The sequence below is a fragment of the Panthera pardus genome, unplaced genomic scaffold (assembly GCF_024362965.1).
Source record: "Panthera pardus isolate Hobbes unplaced genomic scaffold, ASM2436296v1 HiC_scaffold_17, whole genome shotgun sequence".
In the NCBI taxonomy this organism is placed as follows: domain Eukaryota; kingdom Metazoa; phylum Chordata; class Mammalia; order Carnivora; family Felidae; genus Panthera; species Panthera pardus.
The window spans coordinates 85,193,829-85,217,957 of NW_026526732.1; the positions used below are offsets into that span (position 1 = coordinate 85,193,829).

A 24,129-nucleotide genomic window follows, 5' to 3' on the forward strand; every position below is an offset into this window, starting at 1 on the left:
GCCAGCTAATTATAAATGTCAAAATATCCCTCTAAGTTATTGTAAGTTACTCTCTTCACAGCTCTACAAACTTGAATAAAGCAGGTATGCTTTCTAAAGCAAAGGTTCTGAACTTGGCTTCAGGGAGTCCATGAATACATTAAAATGGTAGGCAAAGTTTTGATTTTTTGTGCATTGAATATTTTTTGTCAGAAAGAGTCCATAATTATGATCATTCTCAATGGTTTAACAACAACAACAACAACAACAACAATAAAGATTAAGAACCAAACAATTTGGAGCAATAATGTGTCACTAAAGGGAGAGATGTTAGGACATCCAGGTTCCTATGAACTTTGCCAGTGACTGTTGTGTCATTCTGGACAAGTACCTGTTATTGAGTAAATGGGACTGAGATTCAGAGGTTAATGTGTGTGTGTGTGGGGGGGGGGCATGTAGGGAGCCGACAATGAAGGGGATGGCTGATAGCCAGAGTGGAATAGGATGAATACAGGTGTTTGCATAAATTCTCCTCTACCCGCCGCCCCCCCCCCCCCCCATTTAAAATGGAAGATATCAGAGGAAACAGAGAAATTATGTGAGTAAAATAATAGCTTATGCATTGGGAGAATGTGACTCATTATTAATTTTTTTCTAGGTTTCAGAATGACCTTAATCCAAAAACTTGCGGAACTAGAAAGCCAAATTATCACATGATAAGAGACCACTCTCTTCTGTCACTTGAGAACCTTCTTTTGTTTTTTTCTACTAGCCTTCCTCTTACAAATTAACCCAGACAACTTCATGAGTACAAGACATGCAATTTCTATACAATTCCCGTTTCTGATTCATACCCCCAAGTACTAGATGGCATGAGTTATGTCCCTTTTTTGTTTTTAATACCACAACTTTGAAAGAGTCTTATACTCAACAGAGGAAATTCAACTAAATTTTAAGATCTATGCGAAAAGACAATTCTCATCCATGCGTTCATTCAACACTATCCATGCTTCTATCCTTGCTAAGGTTCCATCTCTTCTAAAGCCTAGGGTTCTGTGAGTATCTGTCACAAGTGCTGACAAAGTTTTGACTCCAACTTCTAGGAGCCATGTCCTATCGGAGCTTAGAGGTTATCTTGCTCACCTTTAGTCCTTCACTTGGTAGATGGGAAAACTGAGGCCCAGGGAAGATTAGGGAAGCAATGTAACGGATCCTGACAGTGAAACATCTATAGCTTCTCAACAGCATGCACTCTGAAGCATCACAAATCTCCTTCGAGACTGAAATTCCAGGCAACAAGTCATGGAGGTTTCCCCAGATGATTCCTCTTCCACATCAAGTAAGAAGGAGGTTTTTCTGACTGAATCACAGTAGTTAGATGCCTTGAACCCTTTTCAGTGACTAGGATTAAGGTTTTGTTGGACTAGGAAGGGAAACAGCAAGTGCTCTAAAATACTGAGTCAGATAAGCACTTTGATAACTTTTGAACAATGTGAGGAATGGACTGTTGTAATCCAGCTGGGTGACACACAGAAAACCTTTCCCTTGACTTGGTTGCTTTGCTTGTTTCACTGATTTCTTTAATTAGATGGTGATTATGATTTAGTATGTTCTGCTAGTTGAACTGGAGTCTAGGATTTCAGGACTAAGGACTTTTTTTTTTTTTTTTTTTTTTTTTAATTAAAGATCACTGTGGTAGCCATTATGGTCATTCATAATTTTTCTGGTTCTCCTCTCTTTTTCAGGCACATAGTATGATTGCACTTTCCCATCCTCTTTGAGTTGAAGCATGGTCAGGTGATTTGTCTTGACCAATGGAATGTGAATGAAAGCCATATTACTCTCAAATTTTGAATGCTTATTTCAACTTTTAATTTGATTGGTCCCATGGCTTCACTGTAGGTTATAATCCTATTAGGACTCCAGCTCTTCTTTTGCTACTGATACTAGTTTGATCAGCAAGTGAAAGCTCAAGGACCATCCTGTCAGGAGATCCAGATGAGAGAGGGCTTTGAGGGACTTCATGCAAACATACATTGCTCTCAAAGTTTTCCCTGCTTGGGGTCAGGTATTGGATGGAGTTTAAACAGTCATTGTTTTTCAGGAGCCCTAGTGCTTACCTTTAGAATTTTGGTGGGTTTTATGAAATGATTTATTAGAAAATAAACATGTAATAATAGAAATAAATCTCTATAAAAATTTGGATTCCTTTAATCTTTAAGCTCAGTCTATGAATGGTGAGGAATGATCCTGAGTCCATTTAGTTTTGTGCCTGAGTTGCTGCTGAACAGGGCTGAATCTCTCAAAGAGCAGCAGAGAATAAGACAAGCCAAAAGTCAACACGTGTGTGTGTGCACGTGTAATCATGCATACATGGGTGTATGCGCAAGTGGGTGTGCGTGCGTGTGTATGATTTATTTTGCAAACTTGAGGAGGCTTGATGACAGCATCAGCTGTCACACTGATACCTACTTGGTGGGGCTGCAGGTGTGCAAGGCCTTCAAGTGTGGCTTCCAGGTTGCAATGGAAACAGATTTCTCATCAGCTGCATAACTACGCCAAACGCACTGCATGTGGCATACATGAGGACATAAAAAACAAAAACAAAAGAGAGGAGAAAACAGAATAACATGAAAAGGGAGATTATTAAGTTACTATATCTTAAGAATCTTTTCCTTGTCATACTTGGCCCTGATAAATGCCCAAAGGGTGAAAAAGACTACCTTGGCATATTCTTTCACATTAGTAGAATTGTTTGTCCAAACAACTCACACCAAACAAAAAAAGTACCAAGGGGTGCCTGGGTGGCTCAGTTGGTTAAGCATCTGACTCTTGATTTCAGCTCATGTCATTATCTTGTGGTTCACGGGATCAAGCCCCAAGTCGGGCTCTGTGCTGACAAAGTGGAGCCTGCTTGGGATTCTCTGTCTCCCTTTCTCTCTGCCCCTCCCCCACTTGCTCACACACTCTCTCTCCCTCTTTCTCAAAAAAAGAATAAAAATTAAAAAAAAGAAAGAGCCCAGCAATTACTTAACAACATTGTTTCAGAAGTAAATTAAAAAAAAAAAAAAGAATAAAAGTACCAAAAAGTAAAACATGAAGCAATTTTTGAATTGGCTAGGAAGAGATATGACTTATTTGAGGTAAATTATCTGAGCATGAACATGCCTTCCGGGAACCAACTGTACATCTTTAATCACTATTTGATAAGATAGTGGCAAAGGACTACTGAAAACCCACAATGCAACTAGTAAACTAACTAGTAAATTAATGACCACCAGAGTCATTAATGTACGTGAATTAGTGTAATTCCATGATGAACTGTATAATATTCCTAATGCTAAAAATGGAGACACTGGTAACAAAATGCAGGGCTAAAACAAGATGGGGAAATGTATTCTCTAGGAATATAATTGGAAAGTTAAAAATTAATGTCATGGTTGGGGTGCCTGGGTGGCTCAGTCGGTTAAGTCAACTTCAACTCAGGTCATGATCTCGCTGTTTGTGAGTTTCAGCCTCCCGGACTCTGTGCTGACAGCTCAGAACCTGGAGCCTGCTTAGGATTCCGTGTCTCATCTCCAAAGGCATGGGAATTAAAAGCAAAAATGAACTATTGGGACCTCATCAAGATAAAAAGCTTCTGCACTGCAAAGAAAACAATCAACAGAACTAAAAGGCAACCAAAAGAATGGGAAAAGATATTTGCAAATGACATATCAGACAAAGGTCTAGTATCCAAAATCTATAAAGAACTCACCAAACTCCACACCTGAAAAACAAATAATCCAGTGAAGAAATGGGCAGAAGACATGAATAGCCACTTCTCTAAAGAAGACCTCCAGATGGCCAACAGGCACATGAAAAGATGCTCAACATCACTCCTCATCAGGGAAATACAAAACAAAACCACACTGAGATATCACCTGCCAGTCAGATTGGCTAAAATGAACAAATTGGGAGACTATAGGTGCTGGCGAGGATGTGGAGATACGGGAACCCTCTTGCACTGTTGGTGTGAAGGCAAACTGGTGCAGCCGCTCTGGAAAATAGTATGGAGGTTCCTCAGAAAATTAAAAATAGATCTACCCTATGACCCAGCAATAGCACTGCTAGGAATTTACCCAAGGGATACGAGAGTGCTGATGCATAGGGGCACTTGTACCCCAATGTTTATAGCAGCACTTTCAACAATAGCCAAATTATGGAAAGAGCCTAAATGTCCATCAACTGACGAATGAATAAAGAAATTGTGGTTTATATACACAATGGAGTACTACTTGGCAATGAGAAAGAATGAAATATGGCTTTTTGTAGCAACATGGATGGAACTGGAGCGTGTTATGCTAAGTGAAATAAGCCATACAGAGAAAGACGGATACCATATGTTTTCATTCCTATGTGGATCCTGAGAAACTTAACAGAAGACCATGGGGGAGGGGAAGGAAAAAAAAAAGTTAGAGGGGGAGGGAGCCAAACCATAAGAGACTCTTAAAAACTGAGAACAAACTGAGGGTTGATGGGGGGTGGGAGGGAGGGGAGGGTGGGTGATGGGCATTGAGGAGGGCACCTGTTGGGATGAGCACTGGGTGTTGCATGGAAACCAATTTGACAATAAATTTCATATTAAAATAAAAAAAGGATTCTGTGTCTCTCCCTCTCTCTGTCCCTCCCCCGCGTGTGCTCTGTCTCTCTCTCTCTCTCAAGAATAAACATTAAAATTTTTTTTTTAATTAAAAAAATTTAATGTCATAGTCTAAGATTATGTTTATGGCTTTTTGATGTAAAACATAAGCTCTCTTTACTTTATACATAATTACACCTGATACATACAATACAATGTATTTTCATGTAGTCTTCACACTCAGAGTATGGATTAAGACTCTTATTTTGTATAAGAGAAAATAAAGGCTCAGATAAATTAAGTGGTTGGCAGAGTTGAGACATTATCTCAGATTGCCTGGCTCTTGGTCTTAGAATCCCTCTATTGTCCTTTGCTTACTACTTGCTGACTATTGCTGGAAAAGTTTTCCTTTAAACTGTCCATTTGAGAGATTGCTTGAATGTACTTTCCATATAGATTTAAGTGAATTTTTTCCTTTGTAATAAGTCTGCAAACATTTATTTAAAAAAATTTTTTTAAGTTTATTTATTTTGAGAGAGAGAGAGACAGAGAGAGGGAGGGAGAGTACAAGCAGGGGAGGGGCAGAGAGAGAGAGAGAGAGAGAGAGAGAATCCCAATGAGGGGATGAGGGGCTCAAACTCTCAAACCATAAGATCATGACCTGAACCACAACCAAGAGTCAGATGCTTAACTGACTGAGCCACTCAGGCGCCCCAGTCTGCAAACATTTCTAATGACCAAGTGATTACTCCAATATCCCAAGAGAAAAGTTTTTTTTATTACAATTCATAAATCAAAGCATTCTACTTTATTGGGCAGATTCATTTAAATGGGTCATATCCCCACTAAATAACTATCATTCATGATTTTGAAACTTATAAGGAAGAGAACAGTGATCAATGATCACTGATCATTTGATCAATAGTCAAAACTTACAATGAAGAGAATATCATTAAATAAATGTGCACTGAACAAAAAAAGTTAAAAACTGACCCAACAACTTTGGGAAACTGGCAGTATCTATTAAAGCTGAATGTATATATATCTTATGATACAGCTACATACTTCTACATACATACTCAGTAGGTGTGTTTATATACGTTCATCAAAAGATATGTACTATAGTGTTCAAAACTGCACTGCTCTCTTAATAAACTGAAGCTGGAAATGTTCAAACTCCTACTAACAGTAGAATAAAGAGGTAAGTTGTGGTACATTAACATAATGGAATGGTACACTATTACAACAGTAACAGCACACTGGAACTATGCTCGATGATGGACAAGCTTCATATGAATAACGTTGAGTGAAAGAAACAAGACACAGAAGGGTACATGTTGTGTAATTCCATTTCCATAAAGTACAAGCAACAGGAAAAACTAAGCTATGCTGTTAGAACACCAGCACAGTGAGGGACAGTGATTGAGAAAATGTATATAGGAGGTACTGTTTAGGTTCTGTTTCTTTATCTGGGTACTGTTCACACAGCAGTGCTCAGTTCTCTTTAGATATGTGCTCTATTCTGTATTCACATTGTACTTCAATAAAATGTTCAAGAAGTGATATAAAAAACTAGAAAAATATATAGTAAGACCTGAGGGTATATATATTTTTAAATATTATTAAGGAAGGTTTAAATAATTGAAGCAGGGTTTCTTGCCTGGAGCCTTGCTTACATGGCTCATGTTGATTTATCCTACAGATCTGTGAAAACTTCTGCTAAATATCTTGGTATCTTAAAGTGTAAAACAATTACTGTTTCATCTTGAAATGGTAGTTTTTGCAAATATTGTACAAACATAATTTACAGAGGGACCTCGAGTAACCAATGAAAACACATGGGTTTATTACTGCAGCTTCTTTTTTTTTTAGTTTATTTATTTATTTTGAGAGAGAGAGAGAGAGAGAGAGAGAGAGAGCGTGTGTGTGTGTGTGTGCCCATGAGCAGTGGTAGGACAGACAGAGAGGGAGAGAGAGAATCCCAAGCAGGCTCCACACTATCAGCACAGAGTCCCATGAGGGACTTGATCTCACAACTGTGAGATCATGACCTGAGCTGAAATCAAGATTTGGACACTTATCCGACTGAGTCATTCAGGTGCCCTTATTATTGCAGCTTCTCATGTAGTGAGGCCCAGAGAACTTCCAATGCTTTGATAGCATATATGGCTGGTTTAATTTAACAATTTTCATAGAAGGCATCATATATATGTGAATTCAGATGCTTTGAAAGCATGACCCACGTAGAACTAGAAGCACACAGCAAGTCTGTGCATTATTAGATACCAGTGACAAAAATCCCAAACAATATAACAAAAAGTGGAACTAAGACATTACCCGCCAATGTTATAAAGAACTGGGGGCAAGAGAAGCCTCTTTTAGAAAATTGAATATTTTCTTAAAAATGAGACCTGGTTTCTTGCTCTTTTTCTATCACATTGATCTCAATAGCTAAGCTCTTATTCCTTTCATTACTCTTCTCCCAGAAATGTCTTGTAAATGGGAGGTACAGAAGGAGCAAGTGGCATCTATATTGGGGCTGATATTAGGTAACCGTCAAGATAGAAGTGGAAAATGTAACTCCATTAGTCTTATACTCTTAATAACTTTGTCTTGTCCTTAGCTCCGTCTCTCTCTCTCAGCTAATTGGCTTCAAGTACCTGAACCTCAAGGCCACAACTACATGTTCAAGTAGCTGATGTTTCTGTATTTACAGTCAAGATCACATAGTGGTTGACATGAGAAAAATAATGCCCCAGAGGGATATGATGTACATGGCATAAATAATCCAAAGGATAAGCCAACAAAAACCAAAATGAAAGTCAAATTTACCATTTATCAGGTGACCCTGGTGCTTTAGGCAGCCCAAAATGTCAGACTTTGGTCTATAATTGTAAGTATAATATCGGTATAATTAAGTTTTTAGGGAGTATTTAGTTTGTATTGTCTGGAGTATAACAGCTATGGCACATTTGACCCTTTCTGGAAATTTTAGTTTCAGGTCACCTCCCAAAGGTATAATTAACATGGATCTGATTATTTCCAAGGTACAGAATTTAGGAGGTCAGAGAACTAAAAGATTTAGGATGAAAACAAGCAATCCCTTTCTCCACTTTGCTTCTGATTAATTTTTAAAAAATGTTTATTTATTTATTTTGAGAGAGAGTGTGTGTGTGTGCATGAGCAGGGGAGGGGCAGAGAGAGAGAGGGAGAGAGAAAATCTCAAGCAGTCTCCATGCTCATGCTGTCAGCACAGAGCCCAAGGCAGGGCTCCATCTCAGGAACCATGAGATCATGACCTGAGCTGAAATCACGAGTGGGATGCTTGAGCCACCCCGGTGCCTAACTTCTTGAATAAGGATAAATGGTAGATAAAGTTTTGAGATCTTGCATGTCTAAGAATGTCTTTATGCTACTTTCACACTCCATGAATAGTTTGGCTGAGTGCAGAATTTTAGGTTGGAGATAATTTTCTTCCATAATTGTGAAAGTATTGTTATGTAGTCTTTTTTTCTTTAATTTTTTTAATGTTTATTTATTTTTGGAGAGAGAGAGACAGTGAGAGCGGGAGAGGGGCAGAGAGAGAGAGGGAGACACAGAATCCGAAGCAGGCTCCGGTCTCTGAGCTGTCAGCATAGAGCCTGACGTGGGGTTTGAACTCATGAATGGCAAGATCATGACCCGAGCAGAAGTCTGATGCTCAACTGACTGAGCCACCCAGGCAACCCCAAGGATCCCCTTTTTTGCAAGTATTGTTTTGTTTGAAGTGCCAGGCCCTTGGTAGCCCTTCTCCTGTGACCACCAGTTCTGGAGAATCATAACATAACATTACTTTGATAAAATCCTTCCCTTACAGTTTCCCTGTACTCTTTTTTTGAGGCACTCCTATTAGTTGGATATTTGATCTCCTAGTAAGGTCACATACCTTTCCTATTTTTTGGTTTCATTTTCTCTGTCTTTTCCTTCTAATTTCTGGGAAGTTTTCACAATTTTAGTGACCTTCTGTTTTCTTTTTTTTTCCTGCTGTCACATTTTTCACTTCTAGGAAATTTTTTTTTCAGTTTGTTCTTTTTTATGACTAAAGCACTAAAAAAAGATTATGTAATCTCTGAATAAGGCTTGAGTGTATTAACTGGTGGCCTTACTTTTTTTTTTTGGTGGGGGGCATAGCAGTATCTATGGGAAATAAGCCTGTCTGGCAGCATCCACTTCACAAACTTTCACTTAATTCCCCTGTTTCCGTTCCAGTAAACATCTTGGCTCCACCTTGAGCTGGTCCAGTCTCTCTTGATGTGAACTCTCTAACACGGCACTTTTGAAGTATCTGTAAATGCTAGCCCCAAGCTTTCAGGAATACATAAATGAGGATGCAACTGCTGCTATTTGATTATGATTCAGACCCCAGGGACAGAGTTCCAACTCTTCCTAGAGTTGGCCTGGAGATCAAGTGACATCATGTATTAGAAACACTCTACAAACTGAAAAACACTTTGCTAGTCTTGGGTATTATTAATAAAAGTTGTGACATTTGGGCAAGTATTCAAGCTGCTTTCTTTTCCCAGACTGCTCCACTTGAAATGAAAAGTTAATTTAAATGAATCATGCAAAGATATTGACACAGCTAAATTTGCTGAAAGCTGCTGGGCTTTTAAACTTTTCTCTAAAACCCAGAAAGGCTGGTTAATTTAATTGTCTCACCAACCAAATGACAAAGCAATTTGGGCATCTCAGTGCCCTTTTGTTTTTTTTAATTTTTTTTTATTGAGGCATAACTGACATATAACATTAGTTTCAGGTGTACAGCCTAATGATTTGATATTTGTATGTATGTGAAATGATCGCCACAATGAGTTTAGTCTCCCTTCAATGCCCTTTTAGAAAGATAGCAGCTCTGGCTTAAAACAAATGACATTACTCTTGGTCTTGATGCTTTGTGTGTTCAGCAAACCAAGGCAGGTTTATTGGGTGAGAAAATAAATGGATCAGCAAATGAGGATTGCTATTCAATCTAGTGTATTCTTAAAAATACATTTCTTCAGTATATAATCAAAGCTTAAAGCCCTGAATTCTGGCTAAGGGTCACAGCAAGGAAGAACAATGAATACCTTTAATAATTATATTATTATTCCTATGTCTCATAAAAAATCAATTGCATTTGGATGGGGGAACAATTACCTTTTAAATTTGTAGATTCAGGGCACCTGGGTGGCTCAGTCGATTGAGTGTCTGACTCTTGATTTTGGCTTAGGTCATGATCTCACATTTGGTGAGACTGAGCCAGCACTGGGCTCTGAGCTGACAGTGTGGGGCCCGCCGGGGATTCTCTATCCCTCGCTCTTTGCCCTTCCCCCACTCATGCTCTCTCTCTCTCTCTCTCTCTCTCTCTCTTTCTCTCTCTCTGTCTCTCTCTCAAAATAAATAAAATTTAAAAAATTTGTAGATTCTACTTTGATTACTGAAACTATGATCAGATTTTAAAGGTATTCTTGAATATTTTAAGTCTTTCATTTTATACTATTTTTTGTTCAGCATAACATAAACTAGAGTTTTAAGTAAAATAAGAATTAATGGTTTCATATGTATTACCTACATTTGTGTGAGTTTAATTATTATTTTTTATTGAGGCATAGGTGACACATAGTTACATTAACTTCAGGTGTACAACATAGTGACTGGACCACTCCATACATTATGCTGTGCTCCACACAAGTGTAGTTACCACCTGTCACCATACCACACTATTACAATACCATTGACTATATTCCCTATGCTGCACCTTTCATCCTGTGACTTATTTGTTCCATAACTGAAAGTATGCACCTCCCACTCTCCTTTACCCATTTTGCCCAATGTTTTACCCCGTTCCCCTCTGTATTTATGGGTCTGTTTCTGTTTGTTTGTGTGTTCATTTGTTTTGTTTTTTAGATTCTACATATAAGTGAAATCATATGGTATTTTTCTTTGTCTCCCCTATTTCACTTAGCATAATACCCTCTAGGTCAATCTATACTGAAACAAATGGCAAGATTTCTCTCTCTCTTTCTTTTTTTAAGGCCGAGTAATATTCCATTGCATAAATATACCACATCTTTTTTATCTGTTCATCTATTGATGGACACATCTTGGCTGTTGTGAATAATGCTGCAATAGCATAGGGGTGCAAATATGCCTTCAACTTAGTGTTTTTGTTTTCTTTGGGTAAATACCCAGTAGTGGAATTACTGTATCATAAGTTATTTCTATTTTTAATTTTTTGAGGAACCTCCATACTGTTTTCCACAGTGGCTGTATCAATTTACATCGCTACCAACAATGCACAAGGGTTCCTTTTTCTCCACATTCTTGCCAACACTTGTTATTTCTTGTCTCTTTGATTTTAGCCATTCTGACAGGTGTGAGGGGATATCTCATTGTGGTTTTGGCATGCATTTCCATAATGATTAGTGATGTTGAGCATCTTTTCATGTGTCTGTTGGCCATCTGTATGTCTTTGGAAAAATGTCTATTCAGGTCCTCTGCTGATTTTTTAATAGGATTGTTCAGGTTTTTTGGTGTTAAGTTGTATAAGTTTTTTATATATTTTGGATATTGCCTCCTTATTAGATACATCATTTGTAAATATCTTCTCCCATTTTAAGCAGGCTGCTTTTTCATTTTGTTGATGGCTTCCTTTGCTGTGCAAAAGCTTTTTACTTGTACAAGTTTAATTACTGATTACAATATATATTACATAGCCCAGTTCCATACAATGAAATTCTAGATCTTGAAGCAAAACTGTTCAACCAGACTCTTTACTTTTCATGGGTTACCTGAGAGGAAGGCCTTATCTTGCTTTATCTGTGGATATATAAATACCTCTGGTCCAAAGATTTGCTGCAAGAGTAGTAATCTGTTTTCAAGTTCAATTGCAAATTGTTTTTGCACAATTTAGTAGTTGATAAGTTAGATCAGGGAATTTTCTCCAATACTCTCTATATCTGTCTTGTACAATATGGTAGCCAGTAGCCATCATATTGCTACTGACCACTTGAGATATGGCTAGTGCCTTTGAGGAATTGAATTTATGAATTAAATAGCTGCATGTAGCTACTGGCAACTGTATTGGGCATCATAGTTCTATATTATTACAAGGGATTCATGCATGAGAAATGCCTCAAAGGGCTCACTTTTCTTTTTATTATTTTTTTTTAAAGTTTATTTATTTTTTGAGAGAGAGACAGAGAGAGAAAGAAAGAGAGAGCACAAGCAAATGAGGGACAGAAAGAGAGAGGGAGGTACAGAATCTGAAGCAGGCTCCAGGCTCCGAATGGTCAGCGCAGAGCCTGATGCAGGTCTTGAACCCATGAAACATGAAATCATGACCTGAGCCGAACTTGGATGTTAAACCGACTGAGCTACTCAGGTGCCCCAAAGGGTTCAGTTTCTAACAGAACAGCTGATATTTTAAAATGTTTTTTGATATAGAGTTCCACTTTAATATCCAGAATTATCAAGAATATGTGCCTAGAAGTGGTTGTATTTTGAGTATGTGTTGATTGAGAAAATATACAATAAAAAAGTTAATAAATACTTTAGTAAGGATTTTAAATGAATTTAAACTTTATTTTTGATAACAGTATCTACAGTATCCTGGGGGCAAGTAGTCTAGATATGGGGAAGATATATGACTGGTTCCATAGGTAGACATATATGATTAGTGCCTGGATAGATGTAAGGAACTTATAGAATAATGTCTGCATTCACAAATTGGAAAACATTGTTCTAGAATTAAAAGATGAGAGGTAAATTAAAGATAATTAAAAGATAAAAATAGTAAGAAGAAAAATTCATTGAAAGTGTGTTAATACCTCATAACCAGTTAAGAAGCACCAAAGGCTGAAAGGCTATCTGGGCCTCAGGTATTTTGTGTGCATACTAAAATGTGTGACATTTGTTTTAATTATGGTGATTATCTACTTGGCTTCAGATCTTAAAATTCTACTGCGTAAGGATCTTTTTATTTACAAAAACAAAATTTATCTTTAATGCTTTTTTAAAACCTAAAAATTAAAAAAATAGAGACTCTCAGTGATTTGTGTTAGAAGTCATGTCCAATGGTCTGTCGATAGTTGTAGAATAGTTTGATTTAAAAATTAATACTTATTGGGGCACCTGGGTGGCTCAGTTGGTTAAGTGTCCAACTTGGCTCAGGTCATGAGTTCGAGCCCCGCATCAGGTTTTCTGCAGTCAGCACAGAGCCTGCTTTGGATCCTCTGTTCCCCTCTCTGTGCTTCTCCCCCACTTTCATGCTCTTTCTCTCTCAAAATAAATAAACATTAAAAAGTTAATACTTATTTTGTCATTAGATACAAAAAGATGTCCTTCATGATATAACTGAACGGCCCTCCCCTGCTTCTTTCCCTTGTTCCATTTCTGTTGGAGGTACTGCATATCATAGCCATGGGCAAAGGCTAAAGATAGAGTTATGTAGTAGCTATCCCCCAGCAACCCACCCATTTAAACCTACAATCTAAATGAAAACAGTATCTTGTCACTAGTAGGAATTTATCCAAAGGATACAGGAGTGCAGATTCAAAGGGGCACATGTACCCCAATGTTTATAGCAACACTTTCAACAATAGCCAAATTATGGAAAGAACCTAAATGTCCATCAACTGATGAATGGATAAAAAAGATGTGGTTTATATACACAATGGAATACTACTTGGCAATGAGAAAGAATGAGATCCTGCCATTTGCAGCAACGTGGATGGAACTGGAGGGTATTATGCAAAGTGAAATAAGTCAGTCAGAGAAAGACAGATATCTTATGTTTTCACTCATACGTGGAACTTGAGAAAGTTAACAGAAGACCATGGGGGAAGGGAAGGGGAAAAAATAGTTACAAATAGAGAGGGAGGGAGGCAAACCATAAGAGACTCTTAAATACAGAGAACAAACTGAGGGTTGATGGGGGTGGAGTAGGGGAGAGGGGAAAACGGGTGATAGGCACTGAGGAGGGCACTTGTTGGGATGAGCACTGGGTGTTGCTTGTAAGTGATGAATCAATGGGAATCTAGCTCCAAAACCAAGAACACACTGTATACAGTAGCCAACTGCAGTCAACTTGACAATAAATTATATTAAAACAACAACAACAACAACAACAACAACAACAACAACAACAACAGTGTGCTGTTACTACAACATGACGATAAATCTCCTGACATCTCAGATCACCACCCCAAAACCCTTCAGTTTAGAAGTTCTGCATCTCCCACTGCTTGGCAGAAAGGGAAAACAATTTTAGGCTGTATAATCATTGTCTGCATAATTAAATACCAACTTCATGGTATGGATTTAGAGAAGAATATATTTTGTGATTTTCAGGCAACCTGGTTTTAGGATGGTTCTATTCTCAAAAGATATAAATGGCAATGGGAAAAGCATTCCTTTTTAAGCCTGAAGCAAACCCCGAGATATTGAAGAGAGAATGAAATGTTAAACAACCTTATATTATGAGTTAGTTTCAAATAATATGCTTATTAGTTCATATTCTCAAACATTGACATATTCCATAATCCCACCAGCTCTTAAGATATTCAAGTTATTGCTCTAATGATGGCATTAAAAACAATCTCATGGGCAGTAAACCTTGACATCCTGAACAAATATGCTGTTCTTCAGAACAGTAGCACACATCTGCCTGGAGAAAGTAATCGCAATGCAGGGAACAATCCCATGTTCTGCTCTATCACTTAACGATCAATTATGTTTCATCAAGTAATTCGCAAGACATATTAGGTCATTCCAGGAGCAACACAACTGCTAACCTCTCCATGGCCTTGCTGGCATGGTTAATAAATCTGAGCAATACACGGGCCATTTGCTGAAAATATATATAGTCGGGAGGGGGGAACATTTGCCCAAATCCAAGACTGTACATTAAGTTCCAATTTCATTTTTTTTTTACAAACAAAACAAATCAGAAGCTCTACTAAGCACTGAAGCACAAAGACTGGAAAATGACCCGGCAAGCGCTTACAGTGACAGATGTTGCCATCAACCTATTACACTGACATTCACCTGAATGAGGTTGGCAGCTGGGTTCCTTCTTTTCTCAAAGTGTTTCTGGCGGTGCTGTTCTTGTACTTTTAATGCAAAACCCGAGCCAAGAATGCCCTGGAACAAAATACAAAAATAGTTCCTAAATTTTTTTCAAAAGGACTGTTAAGCAATATAAATATTTAAAAAAAAACCTCAAATGAGTCTAAGGAAAGACAAACACTATTCAACCTGTTCGTAAACATATTACTTATTAAAACAAACACTATTTACCTCTTTTATGATACCACTGGCAATGGCAAGTTGTGGGGCAAGACTCCCAAGAAATGTAACAACTTTTGTTCTTTAGTAAATCAACCGGGCAATGCCATTTATTATTTCTTACAGTATGGTAAGAGGCATTACAATTACAAATAAAAATCACAATTTTTAAAGATGTTTTTTGTGTGACCTTCTCTGTGACACTTCTTTATATGTTAGAGGAAATTCCCCATTTGGAATTAGGGGATGTGATTGAATTCAGAGGCTAGGAATTCTGGTTCTGGGCAGAGGTGGATTTAAAATTTGGGACAGTTTAAAGTCTCACTACTGTGGACATGGGAGTTTTTCTAGCACTTTGATGATACTATGAAATTTTATATTTTCCATTCTTGAAATGGTGGGGTATTTTTAAAATCTGTCCCAGCTTAATTCTTCACGATGCTATAATTCTACGCCTACCCAAGTAGAGTGAAAGGGGTGGGGGGGAGATAGTTATCCAGACACTCAGTTTTGAACACAAAGTTTTCCATTTTGCCTGTTTATACAATAAAGACAAGAGCTCAGGTTATTGCAAAGAACATTCCTACTTCCCTGAGTTTTAATCTCACACTTTTAGCATTCCTTACCTTTCTGGTTTTAGCTCACTTTTTCAGATTTTGGAGTTAGTCAGACTAGTATGTGTCTCCTATGTTTATATTAGTACTTTTGGCTGGTTTGCCTCTTTCTGCTTATCATTTTGATCTGCTAGAATCCTGGCTCTTTGAAATGCCTCCCTCTTTTCAGTTTGCTCTGGTCTAACATTTGTGGAATCAAGATGCTTTGTTTCAGCCTTGGGCTGGCTTTTGGAGCTTGCTAAATTCAGTCTCTAGGCTTTGTTCATAAGTTTCCACTTTATTGGCATGGGACGTGGATCTCTACTGCTTTCAAGTCTGTGGCTTTTACTTGCTAGCTATAAATTATTACCTTTTTATTAAACTTCAAGGAGTCTAACTCTTAAGCTAGAGATGGATGTCTTATAAGCACTGAGTCAGTATTTGCTGTAGATAGGGAATGGTTGTTTTTCTTTTCATATGTATATGTTTACTTATTCATTTTGCAAGAGAGAGAAGGGGAGGAGGGGCGGAGAGAGAGAGGGAGAGAGAATCCCAAGCAGGTTCCGCGCTATCAGTGAGATCATGAACTCATGAACCGTGAGATCATGACCTGAGCCAACATTGAATGCTCAACCAAATGAGTTACCCAGGCACCCCATCTTTTATTTATATTTTCAAAGTAGCTCAAAGATGGTATAAGCTACCTAGGCAAGTGGTGGGTTTCTCATCTTTAGAAGGTGTTAAGTCTCGGCTGGATGACAATTTGACCAAGATATATTTGGGCTCTAGATCACCTTTAATGCCCCCTTCTTATCTTACATGTTACCATTCTGAGCACATCTGTGACAATAGCCAGATAATCAGTAATACAATTATGTTTAAAATACAGTTACATGATAATACTGCTTGCTATTAATGAGCAATAATCTCCATTATTAATTAGGATGAATGACTGTACCGTGAAATTAGAAATTACATTATAGGTTCTGTTTTCCATCTGCCTTTTTTTGTGATTGTCTCATGCTGTCTAAGATCATTAGGCTGGGGATGCACAAACCAAACTTCGTGCAAACTTAAAAACCTGGTCCGTATGGTCTTGTTTGTCAATTTAAACAACATTTCCCTCCATGTAGAGGTTATAAAAATGGCCTTCCAACTCTAGTCACTCATAACTCCTAAATTTTTTACTGCTATTTGAAGTGACTTAGGAAAGATTTATTTATTTTCCTTTTAATGTTATTTTTCATGAAGCACATACATGTAAGAAAATAGAAGGCATTAGAGTATATTACATATTTGTTATATGTATTGTGTGTACATACATTACATGCATAGGGCACATAATCCACTCATGGAGCATAATTCAGATTTTGTAGACATTAAATTAACAGTAATAGCTACCATTTTTTGGTATTTATTATGTGAAAATGAGGTTTAAATGTAAATCCCTTTTGGAAAATAAAGACAGGCCTAGCACAAACTCAACATTTGCCAAACAAACTAAAATGTGCTAAAAATCACACTGGCATTGCTTAGAAATATATATTAGTAGTTGGCAAATGTTTGCTACATATCTCTTGTGCCAGACTGTACATTACAACAGTTATTAAACCAGGTCTGCTCATTGTCTCATTATGGCTCCATTCCAATTTTCTTCCACCTCTCTACACAGCTCAGTGAACCTCAGAAGTCTGTTAAAGTTCATTATGTTATATATATATATATATATATATATATGTATATATATATATATACATACACACATATATACGTATACATATATAAAACTTATGGGATATATATAAATATATTATATATCTATAACTTATGGGATATATATATGTTATCTATGTATATAATCCATGTGCCATGCCTTCAAATAGCAACATCAATAAAATGAAACTTCATAGAAATTGACTTCTGTTGGGGTGCCTGAGTGGCTCAGTTGGTTGAACGTCTGACTTTGGCTCAGGTCATGATCTCATGGTTTGTGAGTTTGAGCCCCGTGTCGGGCTCTATGCTGACAGCTCAGAGCCCAGAGCCTGCTTCGGATCCTGTGTCTCTCTCTCTCTGCCCCTTCCCCACCCGTTCTCTCTCTCTCTCAAAAATAAATAAACATTAAATTTTTTTTTTAAAAAATTGACTTTTGTTTTCATTCATTGCCTAAGATCACATGACTTAAATTTTTAGGTTTTATGTTTTAGTGCTATGTTGAGAAGTATTACATAAACATCAAGTACAAAGAAAATATGTTTTGGTAAACATTTAAGTATCTATCCCTTTTTATCTCCCAGATTAAAGGAGCTTAATGTAGCACAGAAGGACAGGCTACACTGAAAGATACTCTTAGCAGGAAGGAAGGGAGTGTTCTAAAGAAGGGAAAGGCCTGCACCTTAGGGCGATGCTGAGGAGCTGACTGCTTCTGTCTGCTCATTAGCTTAGGGATGCTGTGGGCCTCAAGGAAAGTGATCTTCCAGTGGAGTTTGGAAGGGTAGTTATATGGCTCTATGATGTGCAGAAGAGTCCTTCTGCTTTGAAGAAAGATGGGGAAAGGCTCTTCTCTTTCTTGGTCCTTGGTTTCCTGGGTGGGAGGAAACCCAACCAGGGATGGCTCACGTCTCACCTCTAAGTTTCCTAGCAAAATGTGCTTTCCTAAATCTCAATCATACAACACTGTTGCCAGCAGGCACACAAGACATAATGGTATTTCCAGCCACTTTTTTTAAAAGTATATATGGACCATTTAGTTTTTTCTTTTTTAAAGGTATATATGGACCATTTAGTCTTTCATTCAGTAAATATGAGGTTGCAATAAAAGATATATGGTAAGCCAACTATTCTTGGCGTTGTTAGGGAGTGTTCTGTGCAAGCAAGTTTCTCAGATTTCCAGCACATATATATATTTTTTAACGTTTTATTTATTTTTGAGAGAGACAGAGTGCGAGTGGGGGAGGGGCAGAGAGAGGCAGACACAGAATCTGAAGCAGGCTCCAGGCTCTGAGCTGTCAGCACAGAGCCCGACATGGGGCTCGAACCCACGAACCGTGAGATCATGACCTGAGCTGAAGTCAGACACTTAACTGACGGAGCCACACAGGCGTCCCTCCCTTTTTTAACATTTTATTTAGATTTCCAACACATATTAATTTAATTTGCATATCTGAAAATTGTAATCACTTTATTGGGAAACATTTCCAAGCATAACAACTTAGTGTCTGACCTCTAACCTAACAGAATAACACAATTTAACCTTCCTGTGATAGTCCAGAGTTTCCTTATGGGGACTGGTATTTTGCTGTGCTGGATACGGCCAGTTTCCAGAGATGGGTTGACCCTAACACTAATGGGCCCCAGGTCCTTACAGATTTTGAACACTCGTGTTTGCTTGCTTCTTACAAATATTTTCCCCTTCCTTTGTTGTTAGTTTTCCACCACCTCTTCCCATTACACTGTTCAATCAGTGGACCTCTGCCTTTGCTGTTTATAATCTTCAGAGAATTGTAAAACTATGTAGCTCAGCTTATCAGAATTTTCTCTAAATTAAGAACAGGTTATGATTTAGGTTTCAAGAGGCTCTCCTATGAGGACAACACATACACTGTTGTCAATTTTAATAGCCCAGAAGTTGCCTGCTTCTTTGTTTATAGTTTTTCACTGGATCACACAGGTTGTTTTATATGTGGTCTCAGGATAAGTATAGACACTAAAGCAGCAGTATTTTGGTAAAAAAACCCAAGAACGTATTTATTGTTTCTAAAGGTATTTTCATGTAGGGAATTTGATTACTGAATGAATCCCTGCTCTGTTATGGATTGTTGAGTTTGCCAGATAAGTTGATTCTGGATAAGTGAGATTTTTTTTTTTTGACTCTCCTTGATTTTGTCATTTCACAACAGAAAACAATACATCTAGATTCATACATAAAATGGGAGACAAAATTCATGAAGGTTTTCTACATGGCAAGCATTAGACATATCACCATATTGGTCTTGACAAAATTTCTGTGGGTGCAATAATTCTTCTTCTATTATATAGATCAAGAAACATACCCCATGTTACTATTATTGGCTGAACTGTATCCCTCTGAAATTCCTATGCTGGAATCCTAATTCCCAGTACTTTAGAAAGTGACTTTATTTGGAGATAAGGTCTTTACAGAAGTAATCAAGTTACAATGAAGTCATTAGGATGAGCCCTAATATGATATGACTGGTGTCTTTATGAGAGGAAGTTTGGACATAGACATGTACAGAGGGAAGACAATGTGAGGATACAGGGAGAAGACTGCTATCCGTGAACCAAGGAAAGATGTCTGGAACAGATCCTTCTCTCATGCTCCTCAACAAGAACCAACCTTGCTTGCCCCTTGATTTTGGACTTCTAGATTCCAGAACTGTGAGACAATAAATGTCTGCTGTTTAAGTCACCCAACCTGTGATGTCTTTATAGCGGCCCTGGCAAACTAATATAGTCGCATGGGTGTACGTGACAAAACCAGGTAGCATGTGGCTTTAAATCCAAGCCAAGATCTAATGCTCAAGTGTATGCATAGTCGTTTCGGTATCTTCTCTGTGGTCTCGTATGGTCTGGGGCAGAACCAGCCAGTCAATCTAAAGTTGGGGTCTGGCCATGGGAACGACATGAGTGTCCTCTGCACTCATTCACAGGCAGAGATGAAGCCCTGTGAGCCAAAGGCTGGGATGCTGAAAATCCCTAATCCCTTGGCTTCCTGTGGAGGGATGCTCTGGGGTCTCTGCTCAGCAGAGACGTGATGCCACTCACAGATAAGTACAGAGCAAGAGTGTCTGGAGCAAGAGTGAAGTTATTGTTCCTTAAGCATGCCTGCTGCTACACTGTAACCCTCCTTTTTGTTGGCTCTCTTCCCCTACAAGAGGTGGAGTGAGCAAAGTGAGAATTTGGGGATGGAGGCAAATTGTAATATTTTAACCAGCTGCCTTTACAAAAACAAGAGGATAAAATGATCAGAGAGTAAGCATCATCCATTAAGGAGAAAATAATCAGAGGCTTGGGAGAAGATAAATGTGCTCTTCATTCTGATAAGATGCAGAAGCTGTTCACTAAGAAAAATCAGTGATGGTGACAGAAAGAATAAATTGTCTGACACATTGAAACCCTTTAAGGTCATATGCTTTTCACTCAAATGGATCTGAAGAGGTAATATTCCACTTATCACATCCAACTCTTAAGCAGCACATGTTATAAGCCAAATCGGAGAGATCAGTTTAAAAAGAAGATATCTTTAAATCTTTATACATATTTTAAATGTATTAGTAGCACATTGAATGAGAGGTGATGACATCTGAATTATTATTTGGTCATAAAGACCAAAGGGCATAAAACTCTCAGGTTAAGTATCTCCAAGGGAAGAACATATTTCACAAATTTTCCAACTAGATGTATGTATAAAAGTCAACATTATATTAATAAAATTATATCTGTAGCGATATAGATATGTTCCGGGCACACCAATTTGTGAAAGCTCATGCTAATAAACCTCTAAGATCTAATTTAAACTGTTTTATTTCTGCAAAGATACTCACGGCAGGAAGTGCAAAGAAAGAAATGCCAAGGAGTGCAAAGCCTGCAGAAAGCAATCTTCCCAGCCAAGTTAGGGGAGTTTTGTCTCCATAGCCAATCGTTGTCAATGTAATCTAAAAACAAAATAAATAGAACGTGCAGCTTAAGTACTTGAGAGGAAAGTTAGGACCTATGAACAGGAGGCAAAGCAACGTTTCCACTAAATCATTATTCAACAAGCCTTGTTGGCGCATTTTATTACTGTGCTTTAATTTTCCGTGACGCATAACAGAGCTTCTCTTTGTTTAAGGAAGGGAATAACCTACATACTTGTTCCTCCCTTATAACACAATTTTCCATCTTTTCTAAGTGTTTCCAAGGAAAGGTTATTTAAATAAGCGGATAACCATCAGAGATACAGAAATGATAGCACCATGGATTTAGGACTGGATCAGTACACAAAACAATAATTTATGTTAATTAAGCCTGTCTATTTATTACCTTGGCAGGCATTTCCTGGAGGTCTGGTGTGTGCAAGGTACGTGTTATGATTTGTAGTGGAACAAAAATTAGAGGTACGTAGTTCTTGTCCTAAGATATTTACGGCACAAGAGGGGAGACACGTCACACACAAATCATTAAAACACAAAATAGGGCAAGACAGCTACTATGATGGATGCACAAATAATCTGCTAAGTGGATTCAAAGAACAGATTGATTGTTTCCAGCTTGGAGGGGGTGGGGGAGGCAGTCAAGGAGGCTTTGAAAGAGAAGCAATATTTTGCGAGGCAAAAATGATAAAGAGGGTGATCTAGGGTGGGAAACAGGTGACCAGCTGCATAGCAGTGAGAACAAATATGGTAGGTTCTAGAAAGTATAAGTTGTTTAGTTGGGTTGGAGCATGGTGGGTCTTAAGAGGATTAGTGGAAGAGAAGATTAACTAAATATGCTATTGCTAGATCAGGGAGTGTCTTTGAAAAACGATATTTGGATCATGTCTCTCCCATGATCAGACTGCTCCAGGATCTTCCCATGTTTCTTAGAACAAAGTCCCAGCTCCTCTCCAAGGCCCATGAGGTTGTGCACGATCTGGAAGAATGATGGTGCAAGCGAACTGGAACAGTGCCAACGAGGCTGTATGGGAGTGCAAAGTAAAGAGACGTGCTTATGAAGTTCAATAGAAATGCATTTGTTAATCGTCTGGGATGAAGGGGAAGACTAAGTCAACTAGGACTTAAAAATTTTAAGAAGACAGCTCCAGTATAAATAGAAATATGATGAGAAAAAGATTTTGGAGCAAAGATAGAGAGTTTGGTTTTGCAAATAAGTGCTTTTTAAACATTTTTTAAATGTTTATTTATTTTTGAGAGAGAGAGACACATACCATGTGAGCATGGAGGGGCGGAGAGAGGGAGACACAGAATCCAAAGTAGGATCTAGGCTCTGAGCTGTCAGCATAGAGCCCAACGTGGGGCTCGAACTCACAAAACACAAGACCTGACCTGAGCCGAAGTCAGATGCTTAACCAACAGAGCCACCCAGGCACCCTGCATAAGTAGTTTTTAAATGTTAGTATGACTCTCATCTAGAAATGTCGAGCAGGAAATTGATATAGAGAACTTGAGTCTTGAAAGACAGAGACTGGGTTTGGCATGAGATTTGGATTTTAGAGTCAGGCACAGGATGATTATTGAAACTTTGTGAATAAATGAGATTGCAAAGTGTGCAAAGAAAGGGCCCAAGGACACCTCAGGAAATAGACATTTAAGAGATGGAAGGGAAAGGAGTCAGAGGAGAATAAATATTTTAAAAAGTAAGGGAACTAGAAATGGGTAAAATACATGGAAACTCAATGAAGAAGAGAGAGTTTCATAAGGGACCAGGTAATCCCTGGTATCACAGTCTCATAGAAAACAAGGAGAATGAGGACTGAGAAAAAAGATACTGGTTATGGAGATAGATAGTCACTGATTTCTAGGAAAGTGGTTGCTTTGGTCTTATCATCCTACCTGGGTTTTGAAGGAGGGGTTACATTTGAGAGACAGAAATGATAGAAGGAGATGATGCTTTGTGATGCCAGACCTTTCAGAAACTTACAGCTCAGCTGATAAGCCTTTCCTAGCTTTCTTCTCTCCTCACTTCCATGAGGTATCTTCGGTGGCTCCCCTTATGTGGGACCTCCTATGCTAATCAAACTTTGACTATTGGATTCTTAAGGTTTAATTCTGGGTCTTTCTCTCTTTTAAAAAATTCTATTCTTCTCTCACTTTCCTTTCTCTTCTATCCCATTTATTTCTGTCTCTTCCCAGGTGATCTTAAGTGTTCTCATGGATTTAAATTTTTATGGTGAACACATCAATTTATACCTTCAGGCAAGATTCTTTTGAGCTCTAGATTCACATATATACAGTTGATATTTCAATTTGGATGACACACAGTCATTTAAACTTCACATGTTTAAAACAGAGCACTTATCGCCCCCAAAGCTGTAACTCCCCCAAATGTATCCCTTCCCATCCTAATCAAGGGCACCACCATCCACCCAGTTGCTCATGTCAGAAGCCTCAGTTGTCCTCATTCCTTGTTTCCCTCACTCCTCTCCCTGAATCTATCAAGTCCCATGGATCCTATTACCCAAAGATACTGCAAATTCATCCCTTGTGCACTGTCTTCCCTGCCACCATGATAGGCCAGGCTTCTGCAGCAATGTCTTAATTGCTATCTCTGCTTTTGCTTTTGATTTCCTCCAGTTCCTTCTCCCAAACCTGTGAGGGAAATTATTTTGTTACTTCCTTTTAAAAATCCTTCAATGGCTATTCACTGAATTCAGAATAAATTCTAAGCTCCTAACTATGGGCCTACCTGATCTAGTCTCCACCTGCCTCTCCAAGATGATTCCGGTTTCACCCTTGCTCACTATACTTTATTCACAATGTCCTTTCAACTCCTCAAACAGGCCAGGCTATTTCTGCCACAGTTCCTTTGCATATCTTGTTTCCTCAGCCAGAATTATTTTTCTCCCCACCCTTCCCAGGGTTTCTTCTCATTCTTCAAGTCTTATCCAAAATACTCTATTGTCAGAGAGGTCTCCCC

The 24,129-nt window shown here is 38.2% G+C and overlaps 1 protein-coding gene across 4 annotated transcripts in view; it reads right to left on the reverse strand.

Annotated features, from left to right (window-relative positions):
* The window catches only part of KCNQ5 (potassium voltage-gated channel subfamily Q member 5), a 518,932-nt gene that overhangs the window by 72,403 nt on the left and 422,400 nt on the right, over nt 1-24,129 (reverse strand). For all 4 annotated transcript variants that reach the window (XM_019417732.2, XM_019417734.2, XM_019417733.2 and 1 more), the window contains exons 6-8: nt 21,060-21,170; nt 14,666-14,761; nt 2,452-2,546 (exon numbers count right to left, since the gene is read on the reverse strand). In XM_019417732.2, the coding sequence (XP_019273277.2) occupies nt 2,452-2,546; nt 14,666-14,761; nt 21,060-21,170 (302 nt within the window). The remainder of the gene's footprint in view (nt 1-2,451; nt 2,547-14,665; nt 14,762-21,059; nt 21,171-24,129) is intronic.